We start from the raw sequence: 16435 nt of genomic DNA, 5'->3' as shown, positions 1-16435 counted from the left end.
TTGGGGTGTAGGATTTGAGCATAGCCTGAAGGTAGGGAGGGGCAGTTCACTTTGCTGCTCTGTAGGCAACCATCATGGTCTTGTAGTGGATACGAACTTTGACTGGAAGCCAATGGAGTGTGCCGAGGAGCGGGGAGACATGGGAGAACTTGGCGGACTGCAGAGTTCTAGATAAGTTTCAGGGGTTTGATGTCACAGGAGGGGAGCCCATCCAACAGAGCGCTTCAGAAGTCTAGACGGGAAATGACAACTGCGTGGATTAAGGCCTGCTCCGCTTCTTGTGTGAGTAAGGGTCGTACTCTACGGATGTTGTAGAGCATGAACCTTGGAGCGGGGTAGGCCTTCCCCGGGAGGAAGAGTGAGCTTGAGGTGGTGGGCAGACATCCAAGCTGAGATGTCTGCCGGGTACGCAGAGATACGTGTGTATGTGTGGTTTTCATATGGTGTATTTAACAATTGTTTGTTTAATAAACACAATGGGACTTTTCTAAGACTTTTATTGACTCTCTTTAGTATATATCACATCTGATCTCACTCTATTCTGCAGACACACAACAGCGCTTTATATGCATTATACACTTCAATATAAATACTACACACTAACACCTACTGTTCAAGGTAGTTTAGTCATGTTTGTCTGACTTTTGACATGATAACTGACTTATATTTACCCACAACATCATATATGTCCACCATGATGGGTTTAACAACAATCAAGTCCTTCTGAAACTACAGTATAGGACTCAAACATAGTGGGGATGGGTAAACACTCCAGAGCCATACTTGTGAACATTAGAAACCGTTTCAATTTAAACAGTTACTCTGTTTCACTCATTAATTTACTTGCACGCAATAGTAGGCAATAGTAGGTCCCATCAGATAACCTACACGTTAGTCCGATGCTAACCTCACCATGAGACAGTGATTATTTCCTGGAACAAGTTCTGCATCAGCCAATTATAAATGTTGACGTAGATTGAGGAGAACAAACACGAGCAAAGGAGTGACCTTAAAGTCAAACACTCATTATTCTCCTACAGATGGCAGTATTGCAGTAACAGTGTTAGTTATTTTTTTAAAGTTGATCACGAGTCCGGACTCAAACCCACGTTGGCGAGCATCCACACTCGAGGAAAGTTTATCGTTTATCTTCTAAAGCAGGGCAGGTCCTAGCTTTTGGGGGATTTGGTTGGGGGGCCCACCACCCCACGGCAAAACATTTTGTGTCCTTTGACGGCAGAGAGAATTTCCGTTTTAAAGTTGCTGTATTTCTACACATTTTGCCACGGAGCTCAGCCGCTTATGCCTTGGACCGGCCCTGTTCTACAATACACCTGTCAATCAACTAATCAACGCATCCTACTGCACGCTGTAGGCCTATTAATAAGGTGGTAACAAATCAAATTCAAATCAAATTTATTTATATAGCCCTTCGTACATCAGCTGATATCTCAAAGTGCTGTACAGAAACCCAGCCTAAAACCCCAAACAGCAAGCAATACAGGTGTTGAAGCACGTTGGCTAGGAAAAACTCCCTAGAAAGGCCAAAACCTAGGAATAAACCTAGAGAGGAACCAGGCTATGAAGGGTGGACAGTCCTCCTCTGGCTGTGCCGGGTGGAGATTACAACAGAACATGGCCGAGATGTTCATAAATGACCAGCATGTTCAAATAATAGGTCTGGGACAGGTAGCACGTCCGGTAAACAGGTCAGGATTCCATAGCAGCAGTCAGAACAGTTGAAACTGGAGCAGCAGCACGGCCAGGTGGAGTGGGGACAGCAAGGAGTCATCATGCCAGGTAGTCCTGAGGCATGGTCCTAGGGCTCATGTCCTCCAAGAGAGAGAAAGAAAGAGAGAATTAGAGAGAGCATACTTAAATTCACACAGGACACCGGATAAGACAGGAGAAGTACTCCAGATATAACAAACTGACCCTAGCCCCCCGACACATAAACTACTGCAGCATAAATACTGGAGGCTGAGACAGGAGGGGTCAGGAGACACTGTGGCCCCATCCGATGATACCCCCGGACAGGACCAAACAGGAAGGATATAACCCCACCCACTTTGCCAAAGCACAGCACCCACACCACTAGAGGGATATCTTCAACCACCAACTTACAAGGCCGAGTTTCCCCCACAAAGATCTCCGCCACGGCACAACCCAAGGGGGGGCTCCAACCCAGACAGGAAGATCACATCAGTGACTCAACCCACTCAAGTGACGCACCCCTCCTAGGGACGGCATGAAAGAGCACCAGTAAGCCAGTGACTCAGCCCCTGTAATAGGGTTAGAGGCAGAGAATCCCAGTGGAAAGAGGGGAACCGGCCAGGCAGAGACAGCAAGGGCGGTTCGTTGCTCCCGAGCCTTTCTGTTCACCTTCACACTCCTGGGCCAGACTACACTCAATCATATGACCCACTGAAGAGATGAGTCTTCAGTAAAGACGTAAAGGTTGAGACCGAGTTTGCGTCTCTCACATGGGTAGGCAGACCATTCCATAAAAATGGAGCTCTATAGGAGAAAGCCCTGCCTCCAGCTGTTTGCTTAGAAATTCTAGGGACAATTAGGAGGCCTGCGTCTTGTGACCGTAGCGTACGTGTAGGTATGTACGGCAGGACCAAATCAGAGAGATAGGTAGGAGCAAGCCCATGTAATGCTTTGTAGGTTAGCAGTAAAACCTTGAAATCAGCCCTTGCCTTGAGGAAGCCAGTGTAGGGAGGGTAGCACTGGAGTAATATGATCACATTTTTTGGTTCTAGTCAGGATTCTAGCAGCCGTATTTAGCACTAACTGAAGTTAGTGCTAAATACTAAATACTACTTTCTGGGTAGCTGGAAAGTAGAGCATTGCAGTAGTCTAACCTAGAAGTAACAAAAGCATGGATTAATTTTTCTGCATCATTTTTGGACAGAAAGTTTCAGATTTTTGCAATGTTACATAGATGGAAAAAAGCTGTCCTTGAAAAAGTCTTGATATGTTCGTCAAAAGAGAGATCAGGGTCCAGAGTAACGCCAAGGTCCTTCACAGTTTTATTTGAGACGAATGTACAACCATTAAGATTAATTGTCAGATTCAACAGAAGATCTCTTTGTTTCTTGGGACCTAGAACAAGCATCTCTGTTTTGTCCGAGTTTAAAAGTAGAAAGTTTGCAGCCATCCACTTCCTTATGTCTGAAACACAGGCTTCTAGCGAGGGCAATTTTGGGGCTTCACCATGTTTCATTGAAATGTACAGCTGTGTGTCATCCGCATAGCAGTGAACGTTTAGGCTAATCTGAAGATGGTGCTGGCTAAAACTAAAACTGGCGAGTGTAGAGAGTATAGAGATATTGTTATCCACGTCGACACCAACAATGTTAGGATGAAACAGAGGTCACCAAGTGCAACATAGCTTCAGTGTGTAAATCAGCTAGAAAGATGTGTCGGCATCGAGTAATTGTCTCTGGCCCCCTCCCAGTTAGGGGGAGTGATGAGCTCTACAGCAGAGCCTCACAACTCAATCGCTGGTTGAAAACTGTTTTCTGACCCTCCCAAAATGTAGAATTTGTAGATAATTGGCCCTCTTTCTGGGACTCACCCACAAACAGGACCAAGCCTGGCCTGCTGAGGAGTGACGGACTCCATCCTAGCTGGAGGGGTGCTCTTATTTTATCTACCAACATAGACAGGGCTCTAACTCCTCCAGCTCCACAATGAAATAGGGTGCAGGCCAGGCAGCAGGCTGTTAGCCAGCCTGCCAGCATAGTGGAGTCTGCCACTAGCACAGTCAGTGTAGTCAGCTCAGCTATCCCCATTGAGACCATGTCTGTTCCTCGACCTGGGTTGGGCAAAACTAAACATGGCGGTGTTCGCCTTAGCAATCTCACTAGGATAAAGTCCTCCTCCATTCCTGTCATTATTGAAAGAGATCGTGATACCTCACATCTCAAAGTAGGGCTACTTAATGTTAGATCCCTTACTTCAAAGGCAATTATACTCAATGAACTAAGACCATTCACTGTTTTCAGGGTGTGTTCATAGTCATAGAGACAACAAAGTAAGAAGCTAGATATTAGGCTTACACTAATTGTGTGAAGAGGAGAAGTGCAGGCAAAACCCTGTAAATGAAGATTACCAATACATTTTATGAGTAGCTTCTTGTCCCTGTTGCTGACCGACACACAGGCTACTGGCACTACTACATAAATAATCATTGCCACTATAGGCTATATTACATTGTAAATGTAAGCCTACAATTCTATGTTTTAGATGCATTTTTATAATCTACTTTTTCACATATCCATTATTTCAGTCGAGGGCCCACAGTGGAGCGCTTTTTCCTCAAATTAAATCCTTGCCCAGAGGAGGATTCGAACTCGCGGCCATCGTACCTTGCCGTCTCTGGGTTTACTGCCTTAGTGGATTACACTACCAATTAGTGATGGCAGTAAGGGTAAATTACAACTATTTGACAGGACCACGAGCGCCGTCAACTTTTTTTAAACAATGTACAGTACCAGTGAAAGGTTTGGACACACCTACTCATTCAAGGGTTTTAATTTGTTTTTACTATTTTCTACATTGTAGAATAATAGTGAAGACATCAAAACTATGAAATCATGTAGTAACCAAAAAAGTGTTTAAACAAATCAAAATCAATTTTATACTTGAGATTCTTCAAAGTTGACACCCTTTGCCTTGATGACAGCTTTGCACACTCTTGGCATTCTCTCAACCAGCTTCAACTGGAATGCTTTTCCAACAGTCTTGAAGGAGTTCCCACATATGCTGAGCACTTTTTGGCTGTTTTTCCTTCACTCTGCGGTCCAACTCATCCCAAACCATCTCAATTGGGTTGAGGTTGGGTGATTGTGGAGGCAAGGTCATCTGATGCAGCACTCCATCACTCTCCTTCATGGTCAAATAACCCTTTCACAGCCTGGAGGTGTGTTGGGTCATTGTCCCGTTGAAAAACAAATGATAGTCCCACTAAGCACAAACCAGATGGGATGGTGTATCGCTGCACAATGCTGTGGTAGCCATGCTGGTTAAGTGTGCCTTGAATTCTAAATAAATCACTGACAGTGTCACCAGCAAAGCACCATCACACCACCACCACCTCCATGCTTCACGATGGGAACCACACATGCGGACATCATCCGGTCACCTACTCTGTGTCTCACAAAGACATGGCGGTTGGAACCAAAAATCTCCGATTTGGGCTCATCAGACCAAAGGACAGATTTCCACCGGTCTAATGCCCAAAGCTCGTGTTTCTTGACCCAAGCAAGTCTCTTCTCATTGGTGTCCTTTAGTTGTGGTTTCTAAGCATAAATTCGACCATGAAGGCCTGATTCACGCAGTCTCCTCTGAACAGTTGATGTTGAGATGTGTCTGTTACTTGAACTCTGAAGCATTTATTTGGGCTGCATTTTGAGGTGTAGTTACATCTAAAGAACTTATCCTCCGCAGCAGAGGTAACTTTGGGTTTTACTTTCCTGTGGCGGTCCTCATGAGAGCCAGTTACATCATAGCGCTTGATGGTTTTTGCGACTGCACTTGAAGAAACTTTCAAAGTTCTTAATTTTCCGGGATCCACTGGCCTTCGTGTCTTAAAGTAATGATGCTGTCATTCCTCTTTGCTTATTTGAACTGTTCTTGCCATAATATGGACTTGGTCTTTTACCAAATAGGGCTATCTTCTGTATACCACCCCTACCTTGTCACAACACAACTGATTGGCACAAACGCATTAAGAAGGAAAGAAATTCCACAAATTTAAGAAGGCACACCTGTTAATTGAAATGCATTCCAGGTGACTACTTCATGAAGCTGGTTGAGAATGCCAAGAATGTGCAAAGCTGTCATCAAGGCAAAAGTTGGCTTCTTTAAATAATCTCAAATATTCAATATGTTATGATTTGGTAACTACATGATTCCATGTGTCATTTCATAGTTTGATATCTTCACGATTATTCTATAATGTAGAAAAAACGAAGAAAAACCCGGGAATGAGTAGGTGTCCAAACTTTTGACTGGTACTGTATGAATATAAACGTCCATGTTGTATAATCCTCCTACAGCTTTATTGCTGAACATTGTCTAACATTAGTACTAACAGCAAGTAGCCTTGTCAAGGATGTATCAATGCAATATTGGCATATGTTGTTACAGACCAACAAATCAAAAGGCAACCTTGAATTTGTAGATTTAAAATAAAAATTTTGTTCCAGGAAATAATCATCTGGTGAGGTTAGCATAGGGCTAACGTGTACCAGGTTATCTGATGGGACCAGCTACAATCCAGCTACAAATCACGTGCAAGTAAATGTATGATTTTAATTGGCTGATGCACACTTTGTGACAGAGCAACTGTTTGAATTTAATGTTAGTTTCTAATGTTCACAAGTATGGCCCATCCATCATTAAAGTGTGTTTATTATCTGTGTGTATTTACCTGAGGGAGTGTATGTCTGTGTAATCTGTATCACCTGTCTTTTCCAGGAGGAGGGTCCAGAGGTGCTGCTGGTGAAGGAGGAGGGTCTGGGGAACCCTGAGGGGAACATGGTCATGGAGGACAACCAGACTACACCTCCTCCTGAACCCACAGAAGAACCAGCTGAGCAGCACAGGACCACACACAGTCTCACTGAGGTGAGCCTACTGTGAACTACTGCACAAAGCCTCTGAGTAGGAGTGCTGATCTAGGATCAGTTTAGCCTTTTAGATCATAATGAATAAGATAATATGGCAAGATCCTAGACCAGCACTCTGATTCTCTTTGGGTTTTTAAAATTTATTTTTAATTTTTTTTACCCCTTTTTCTCCCCAATTTCGTGGTATCCAATTGTTGTAGTAGCTACTATCTTGTCTCATCGCTACAACTCCCATATGGGCTCGGGAGAGACGAAGGTTGAAAGTCATGCGTCCTCCGATACACAACCCAACCAGCCGCACTGCTTCTTAACACAGCGCGCATCCAACCCGGAAGCCAGCCGCACCAATGTGTCGGAGGATACACCGTGCACCTGGCAACCTTGGTTAGCGCGCACTGCGCCCAGCCCGCTGGTGCGCGATGAGACAAGGACATCCCTACCGACCAAGCCCTCCCTAACCCGGACGACGCTAGGCCAATTGTGCGTCGCCCCACGGACCTCCCTGTCGCGGCCGGTTACGACAGAGCCTGGGCGCGAACCCAGGGACTCTGATGGCACAGCTGGCGCTGCAGTACAGCGCCCTTAACCACTGCACCACCCGGGAGGCCCTGAATCTCTTTGTCTTAAGTGTGGGACCATGCCTTTGAATTATCAAACCAAATAATCAAATGAACTAACATGTTTGCATAGTACTCATAGTAATCCCTCATTGCCCAATCAGAAGATGCTCATCAGATTTATTGATCCAACATCCTCTCACTCTGTATCTTACAGTCAGCAGGCATGGAGGATGGGAAGCCTGATCTGCTGCTGGTCAAAGAGGAGACAGTAGAAGATGCACCAGAGAGCATTGATCTGTTGAGTGGACTAAGGATGGGGGAGCAAGGTAAGGGAGAAATACATATAGCCTACATACAGTAATGACTGCTTTATACACTCTTGGCATTCTCTCAACCAGCTTCACCTAGAATGCTTTTCCTAATAAAATACCAAATACCAAAAATAGATCTTAACTGGGATTAGAAATTTGCCTGGATTGTTTTTTCTTAAATCAATATAACTTATGTTTGCATACATAGAGTTTTCTCTGCCATGTTCGTAAAGTCTATTTTCTAACCTCTTCCTGCAGGTGGATGGCTGAAGGCTAACAGAGGAGACTGGGTGGCCATCTTGGATTCCCAGACTCAGATGGGTGCAGCCAAGGGCCCAGGGGATAATGTCACTGAGCAGGACAGGACTAGAGGCAACATAGTGGAGGTCAGTGGATGGGACAGTGTCCTCAACTCTGGGCTGGGGAACAACACTGTTAACCACAACCAGAAAAAGACAGTCGAACACAAAACAACAACCAAACTTAGTCTCCATGACAACAGACTGGCTGAGACCAGGGCGAGGCATAGATTTGGTCTGCAGGTACGGGGAGGTGTCCGTATGTGGCGGAAGAGAACAGACGCAGACTCTGCTAGCGATGTTCCGTCCTGCTCCTATAGTTGTGATTCAGAGAGACTGATGGTACCTCAGGTTAACCCCCTAACAGGTGCTGCCTTCAGCCTGCCTTCTATAGGATCTATCAACTGGAACATGGACCCCGAGACATCACAGACACGCCCAGGCCTTTGTCCTCCGCACACTCTCCTGTTAAACCAGACCTCAGACAATGCCAGTTCCTCAATGCTAAATGGCTACACAAGCTCATTGATAAATGACAGTAGTAGTAACACTGTCAGTAGATCCGGTGGCAAAGAGAAGCGCTTCCCGTGTTCATTCTGTGGGAAAGCCTTCAGTTTCCCTAAACAGATGGAGATCCACCAGAGGATGCACACAGGGGAGAAACCTTTTGGCTGCCACTTGTGCAGGGCTAGTTTCTCCCAATCGTCCAACCTGAAGAGGCACCAGAGAATCCACACAGGGGAGAAACCCTACAGCTGTCCCCAGTGTGAGAAGAGATTCTCACGCCAGCACGATCTCAAGATGCACCTGAAGGTCCACACTTGAGAGAGGCCGTTCACCTGTACGCACTGCGGGAAAAGGTTTTCAGAGAGGAGCTACCTCAGGATACACCAGCAGAAAATGCACATGGTCCATGAATAGTGTATACTCACTGGGTTCACCACGTCACCACGTCATTTCAACATGTAGAATTGGGTAATATTTGGTATTTGGTAGATACATTGATCTATTTTCACCTACTCAAAATGACAGCTAAAAGTTTGCTGAATTCCCAATGTGTTTCAACCATCTAAAAGTGAAACCAAATTCCAATGGAAAAATCTGTCAGATTTTTGGTTTCGTTTTCACCTACGGTATGTGTTGTCACTGAGCTTTCAAAAATGTAAAATCACACTAAAGTTCAAAGTTAAAATCACACATTGTCAGATATTGTTAATTTATACAACAACTTAATGTGTTATGACTGATTGATCTAATAGTACTACCAAATGACCACTATTTTTGGACAACTTAAGATGTTGTACACCGCATTCAGCCAAGTGTGTAACATCCTAAGGTGCCTGCGGCTCACCATTTAAAGCTAGTTAAGGAGGGAAATTATGCCTTTGCAGCCTGAATGAAGGACGTTATATGTACGAGCCAGTCCACAGGGGAAACGAGTGTATTACCGGGAATGCACATCAATCCTAGACGATAGTGCAGATCTAGCGGCCACTATAGGCTGGCAGTCCTGTAGTGGTGCACTATAGTTGTGCAATTGCCATCATACTTGAGACACTGGCGATCTCATAAAACAACTATCTTAACTTGAAATTGGTGCTGACTATTCGGATATCTCTCTTAGCAACCTAGATGTTGTTTCAGCAATAAGGCATAAGAACCCAGGATTTATCCTGTGATAACTCCCGACTAAGGGCTGTTCTTATGACCAAGGTGAAGCCAAGGGCTGGGGAAACAGCCCTTAAGAGCTTGTTATCACACAATAATTCCCTGGTTCTCATACCTTATTTATTTGATAAAACGTTTGCCAACATACACTACCTTTCAAAAGTTTGGGGTCACTTAGAAATGTCCCTGTTTTTTAAAGAAAAGCACCTTTTTATTCATTAAAATAACATCAAATTGATCAGAAATACAGTGTAGACATTGTTAATGTTGTAAATGACTATTGTAGCTGGAAACTGATTTTTTTAAATTTAATTGATGGAATATCTACATAGGCGTACAGAGGCCCAATATCAGCAACCATCACTCCTGTGTTCCAATTGCACTTTGTGTTAGCTAATCCAAGTTTATAATTTTAAAAGGCTAATTGATCATTAGAAAACCCTTTTGTAAGTATGTTAACACAGCTGAAAACTGTTGTCCTGATTAAAGAAGCAATAAAACTGGCCTTCTTTAGACTTGTTGAGTATCTGGAGCGTCAGAATTTGTGGGTTCGATTACAGGCTCAAAATAGCCAGAAACAAAGAACTTTCTTCTGAAACTCGTCAGTCTATTCTTGTTCTGAGAAATGAAGGCTATTTCTTGCGAGAAATTGCCAAGAAACTGAAGATCTCATACAACGCTGTGTACTAGTCCCTTCACAGAACAGCGCAAACTGGCTTTAACCAGAATAGAAAGAGGAGTGGGAGGGCCCTAGTGCACAACTGAGCAAGAGGACATGTACATTAGAGTATCTAGTTTGAGCAATAGATGCCTCACAAGTCATAAACTGGCAGCTTCATTAAATAGTACCCACAAAACACCAGTCTCAATGTCAACAGTGAAGCGGTGACTCCGGGATGCTGGCCTTCTAGGCAGAGTTCCTCTGTCCAGTGTCTGTGTTCTTTTACCCATCTTAATCTTTTCTTTTTATTGGCCATTCTGGGATGTGGCTTTTTCTTTGCAACTCTGCCTAGAAGGCCAGTATCCCGGAGTCGCCTCTTCACTGTTGATCCAACATATGTATTATGAACTTCTGGATTCCATTTGAAACCAACCAAAGCTTGAAAATGCCAGGCCTATATGTATTGTCTCTTTTTACTTTTACACTGGGCTGAATTGAAACAATAGCTGTTGATGACGTTCCAAATGCTATATAGGCCTAAATAACATCATTGATGATATATGATTCATGAAGAAGGGTTACATTTCATTTTCTCTGTTTAACCTACCCTTTAGAATGACTTCCATAGCAACAGTGAATCTAAGTGGACGTTTCTCAACAACCATTCTAACAATAGCACGTTGGTAATGGTCAATGACGAATAGCTAAGCAGGGCTGGACTTGTAGATAGATCAACTCTCTAGCCTATTGTTTGTGTATTTGTTAAGTGGATAATACATTTTTTGTTTCAAAAGTATAAATACATTTTTTTTATGTTTGACTTTTTTCTAATCCAATGTATTTTCCCACGTCACAATACATTGAAATAACATTGATTTAACCAGTTCGTATCCAGTGGGTAGTGATGTGTAATATAGTACTAGTTAGTTTGTTTGTAGTTCATTCTGTTGGTATTGGACGTAGCTGGGAACTGGGTGAGATGAACTGAGAAAAGAATGAGTATGTAGGCAAAGTAGATGATGGTTGGTGTGATGATGTCTGTAAAATGCTAAAGTGATAAAGTGACAAACCTTGTCCCTTTAGGTGTATTAGATAATCATAGTGCCTTAATTCATGTTTATTTGACATGAAGTTGTGTGTCATATAATGTTGAACCTTTTCCAAAGTATTCTAAAATGAATTTGATCAAAGCGAGTGTACCAGATTTACAGAAATGGTCAAGTGTTACCATAGTGAGAAGTTATTCTACTTGTCACGTATGGTTTTGTACAATAAAAATAATTCTAATGCCATTTTGTTGAAAACCTACATTGATTCTGCTGACTAACTTGGTTATTTTGTATAATTTGCAGACTGTTTGGACCTTGTTATATGTATATATAAAAATAATAAACTCCAATAGCTCCATATGGCTAGGTTCTTGAATCAGTGTTAGTTACACTTCATTGTGGTAAACATTTTATAATATGTCATGTTTCTGTGTGTACAGCAATGGGTTTCTTATATATACCTTTATATGCTCTTCTGAACAATCTTTGTTTACAGTCTGCAGTCCATGAGAACCTGCTAATATCCAGTGTTACTGGCAGGAGAGCCTGGACCTCTGAAGTGGCTGGTCACAAACCCTGGCCCCAGATCAGAACCCCGGATCAGGGCCATGGATCAGGAGCCGGCGTTCTTCCTTTCCGAGTCAGAACCAGGACCCAACCGTGAGGGACAGAGACTCCACCACCACACAGAACACAACCAGTGGACAGGTGGACTGAACAACCTCAGTCCTGGTGGTCATCAGAGAGACAGAGGCTCCAGTCAGGGATCCAGTCTGCAGCCCAGACCCTTCTCTTCACAGTCTCAGTGCAGGGATGATACAGGGCCTGGGGCTGATAGAGATAGACCTTCCTATTCCTATGATACAAACAATACAGTATCCATGATGAACAGAGCAGGTCACCCTGGGCTTCAGCCTTCACAGAGAGCGGTGGGAGACCCCCTGGTGGAAGTCCATCAGCAAATCGGTCTTCTCCTTCAGGGTCTCATCTAATGCCTGGTGACTGGGTTCATAGAAGGCCTGGGTCTAGCCTTCCTCAGCTGGCTCATGGTTACTCCACGAATACAGACAGGGGCACCTATGCAAACTATGTGAAGTCGCATCAAACCATTCACACCAATGAGAGGCCCTTCAAGTGCAAACTATGTTACAAGAGCTTCTCCTTCCTGAGTAACCTTATCAGACATAGGAGTGTCCATAATGGGGAGAAATCATAGCAGTGGATATCTGGGGACCATTCTTTAGCTAAAATATTATAGTTATCATGTGAAGTGTCTTGGGGTAAGAGGGTAATTAACCACATCCCCCTCATTAACTTGTCATTTGAAACAGGCTTGTGTAAATACCTGTTTTTAGAGAGACTGTAATCCTAGGCTCGTTCAAAGATAGTGATTATGAATAGGATGTGTGATAAGCAGTATTTCAAAGAACAGCGCGCATAACTTTTTCAATTAACCACACCCTTTGCACTATGACGCCAACCCATAAGATCATTTTACTTCAGTGTAAACGGAAGTGAACAGTGACCAAGAACATTTTCCACGAAAGCGTTTTTATTGTTATTTAGATGTTTATTACCAACCTGGAACTCAAAATATGACTAATTTAACTGCACAGCATTACATTAGTTACCTCAGGTAGTGTTTAATTCGCGTTGGAGACCGGACTTGGTTGATAGCTAGCAAGCGTTACCTAGAACGTCTAGCTATTAACAATGGCTAACGGTATGATTTTTCACACTCAAATAGCCTCCATTATGGAAATGCTAGCGAATGCAGCCGTGGCAGATATATGTAAACTCGTAGACGACGACTATGCAGTGTTTCGTTTGGAAATAACTCAAAGCCAGAAAGAAAACAGGGCATTGCGGAGGAAACTACAGCTACTGGAACTGAAGGTGTCACGGGAGCGCGCAGAGAGGACAATGCGAGAGCGCGTCCTCGCCAGTCGTCCCAGTAGTGTCAAGATCCTCGACCGATACAGAGCGATGGCAAGAGGTACATTTAGCAGGCAGGATGTTAATGTTAGATTTAATCTAGTCTTAGTCATTTTGACAAACATATCATTCAGTCATATAAAATATAAATAAGTCACTTTTTTGTCGTTTGAGTAATGATTTAGTCTAGTTATTGTCAAAATGACGAAAACAGTGGGCCATTTTAGTCAATGAAATGCCCTTTCATTTTAGTCACATCACATTTGTATTGCCTCATTAACCTACAATAAACATAAATCACACATATACAGTGTACAAAACATTAGGAACCCCTTCCAAATGTTTACTCTCAGAACAGCCTCAATTTGTTGGGGCATGGACTCAAGGTGTCAAGCATTCCCCTGGGAGGCTTCCCCATGTTTATTCCAATGCTTCCCACAGTTGTGTCAAGTTGGCTGGATGTTCATTGGGTGGTGGACCATTCTTGATACACATGGGAAACTGTTGAGCATTGCCTTATTTATTTTATAGCATACTGGGTGACTGTCATTCATATTCCTTTCACCCTGCTTAATGTAACTTCGATAGGTTTAGGTTACTACATGATACTCAAATTTTCACCACACCCATCATGAGGTTGCTACAACCTTGCCTATGAATGAAAGTTTACAATGTAGAGGTCGAGAGAAACATTTGAGTAATCAAGGTGACAGACAGTGACACATTCAATACCACCTAGCACACTCTTGCCTGCATCTAGCTGATACACACAGCCTACTTCGTTGTCAACATAGCTACTAGAACTAACGTGTTAAACACGCTACAATCATGCAGTACAGTTAGCAAGAAGTTTAGTAGTTACACTGGCGGGCCTCGTGGCATTAAATTAAAACCAAAAGCTTACCTTGACTTGGGAATGTTAGTGTTGGCTAGCCATAGCCAGCTAGCTAAACATGGCATCCCTCGCTGTTTGAGCTGGGTGTTTGAGTAGACTAAACTAGCTAGCTGCATTCGCTAGCTAAGTGAAAATGGGGAAAAAAAATACAAAATATCTCTCGCTTTCTTGCTTCTCCATTTTTGAAGAAATGTATTTGTTCAAAACTGTCCAACTATTGTCTTTCTCTCTTTGAGTCAACTGCTCAACACATTTTATGCACTGCCGTGCTAGCTAGCTGTAGCTTATGCTTTCAGTACTAGATTCATTCTCTGATCCTTTGATTGGGTGGACATGCCAGTTCATGCTTCAAGAGCTCTGATAGGTAGGAGAATGTCCTCTGGAAGTTTTCATAATTACTGTGAAAATCTATGGAAGGGGGTGAGAACCATGAGCTTTCTAGGTTTTGTATTGAAGAGGAGGGCGGAAGGAGGACGGAAACTAGCTGTCCTCTGGCTACACCATGGTGCTACCTTAGAGTGCTGTTGAGGCTACTGTAGACCTTCATTGCAAAACAGTGTTTTATAATCAATTATTTGGTAAGATGTGAATATATTTAGAATAGTTTTATCTTAAAAGGTTAACTTTTTTTCAGGTTTTAATTATTTTTTTATGAAATTCACTGTGGAGGATGACTCTCCCCTTCCTCCTGATGAGCCTCCACTGATCAGATGAAAACATGACTGGTTGTGTTTATACCACAATAAAATGTAATACATTTTAAAAGTTAAATAAGATCTTTACGACTACGCCCACAGAGATCCTATTGAATTAACAGAGATTGTATATTTAAATCTATGACTAAGCTTGTTCATCCCAGGAATAAATTAAATCTACTTTCACCCCTGCTTATATAAGGATTATCTGGCCATGTAAATTCCTAATTCAGGCTACATAGATAATACACATTACATACAAAACAAAAATACACACAGAAGCGCAGAGCAGTGTTTCGCCCCAGTGATGTAGTAGAGTCACTAAACCTTGATTCCCCTGTGCTCGAGTTGCTGTGGCTGAAGTCGGACCAGGAATCGGCCACTGGGACTCGAAGTGCTCAAGTCTGAGCCACTGGGTCCACATGAACTCAAAATAAAGTTATTTACCCAGTCAAATATAGCATAGTGGCAATAGGAATTTAGCAACTAGTGTCTTCTAATCAGCCAATCCCATTCCAGGCATCACTTACCTGCTTCTCTCCATCTGCTCTTAATGCTAATCTTTTCCTCCATTTTTAAAAATTGAATTTAGCTGTGATGAAGTCCCTGATCAGTTGTATGTTGTTACATTTGTACATTTGATACATTGGAGCAGCTCAGAAAGTGAGCCATGTTGATACATTATATATCATTTCATCCTTGGTATAACCAGTGCATAGGCCAGTCTGGGTAGGCTTTGCAAGTTCTGTGTCACACAGCAGTGCCAGAGAAGAAAAACAGCTTTGCGACAGGCATGTGTGCAGCTTTACAGCAAAGAAAACTGTAAAAATCCTATATGTATTGAGTAGAAGTGTGAATATCAGTGACAGGTTTTTTTGTGTGTAGCACGTGCGTAACGTTTAGAAAACGGGAACAAGCATTGGAGGGGACGGGGCGAACAGGACTCTAGGCCACTGAATTTTTCTGCCGTGGTATTGCGATACTTGGCCTTGGTATCATTTGTAAAATGTGACAACACTACAGTCTATAGGGATGAGGTCAGTGACCTGGAAACCTCTCCCTTGACGTCAGCAAGACAAAGGACCAAAACGCTCCCATTCTCATTGACAGGGCTGTAGTGGAGTTTCAAGTTCTTCGGTGTCCACATCACTAAGGAATTATCATGGTCCACAAACATTTGGCATGGGCCCTCAGAGCCTCAAAGTTCTACAGCTGCGCTATTGGCAACTGCTTGGCATCTGACACAGAGAGGCCCAACTCGGAGGAAAATCTGTCTCCCTCCGTTTGATCATTTTCGCCCACTAAGCAATGAGTTTTTGCAGGGAGGTCAATGATAGTGTTGAATTTTGCCAACAAAAAATGTTCTGCCTTATTTGCTACGTGAGTTTTGTTTGGTCGAATAGAAGCTTCGTAATGCTTCAGGTGTTACGAGTGTAAGTACGACGTGACATCCCGGCAACTTTGGGGGGAAGAAAACCCATGTTTTATCGTAATTGCTTCAATATGGCTATTATAAATGTAATGAGGCTAGTAGTGTAGCTTCTCTCTCCATTGAATACTGGCGGTTGACGTCAACAACCCTCATCGAATATTCAAAAAATGATTACAATAATGAGACGTATCCACCAATCCAAAGAAAGGATAGTTGGGAGCTAGACAGCCCTCCGTGCCGCTTTGTGGACAACAACTCCCATTGTTAGGACGGAGCGATGTGTATCTTG

General features: G+C 43.0%; 1 protein-coding gene across 1 annotated transcript; it reads left to right on the top strand.

Annotated features, from left to right (window-relative positions):
* Positions 1 to 6593: 6593 nt before the first annotated feature.
* LOC109894053 (endothelial zinc finger protein induced by tumor necrosis factor alpha-like) lies at positions 6594 to 9700 on the top strand. Its single transcript, XM_031828216.1, has 3 exons — positions 6594 to 6639; positions 7416 to 7527; positions 7771 to 9700. The coding sequence occupies exons 2-3, from the start codon at positions 7425 to 7427 to the stop codon at positions 8634 to 8636; spliced, it is 969 nt and encodes a 322-aa protein (XP_031684076.1). The 5' UTR covers positions 6594 to 6639; positions 7416 to 7424; the 3' UTR covers positions 8637 to 9700.
* The last annotated feature ends 6735 nt before the right edge of the window (positions 9701 to 16435 follow it).

The sequence above is a fragment of the Oncorhynchus kisutch genome, linkage group LG7 (assembly GCF_002021735.2).
Source record: "Oncorhynchus kisutch isolate 150728-3 linkage group LG7, Okis_V2, whole genome shotgun sequence".
In the NCBI taxonomy this organism is placed as follows: Eukaryota; Metazoa; Chordata; class Actinopteri; order Salmoniformes; family Salmonidae; genus Oncorhynchus; species Oncorhynchus kisutch.
The sequence above is the reverse complement of the archived record's forward strand: the minus strand, read 5'-3'. Positions and strand labels throughout refer to the sequence as shown.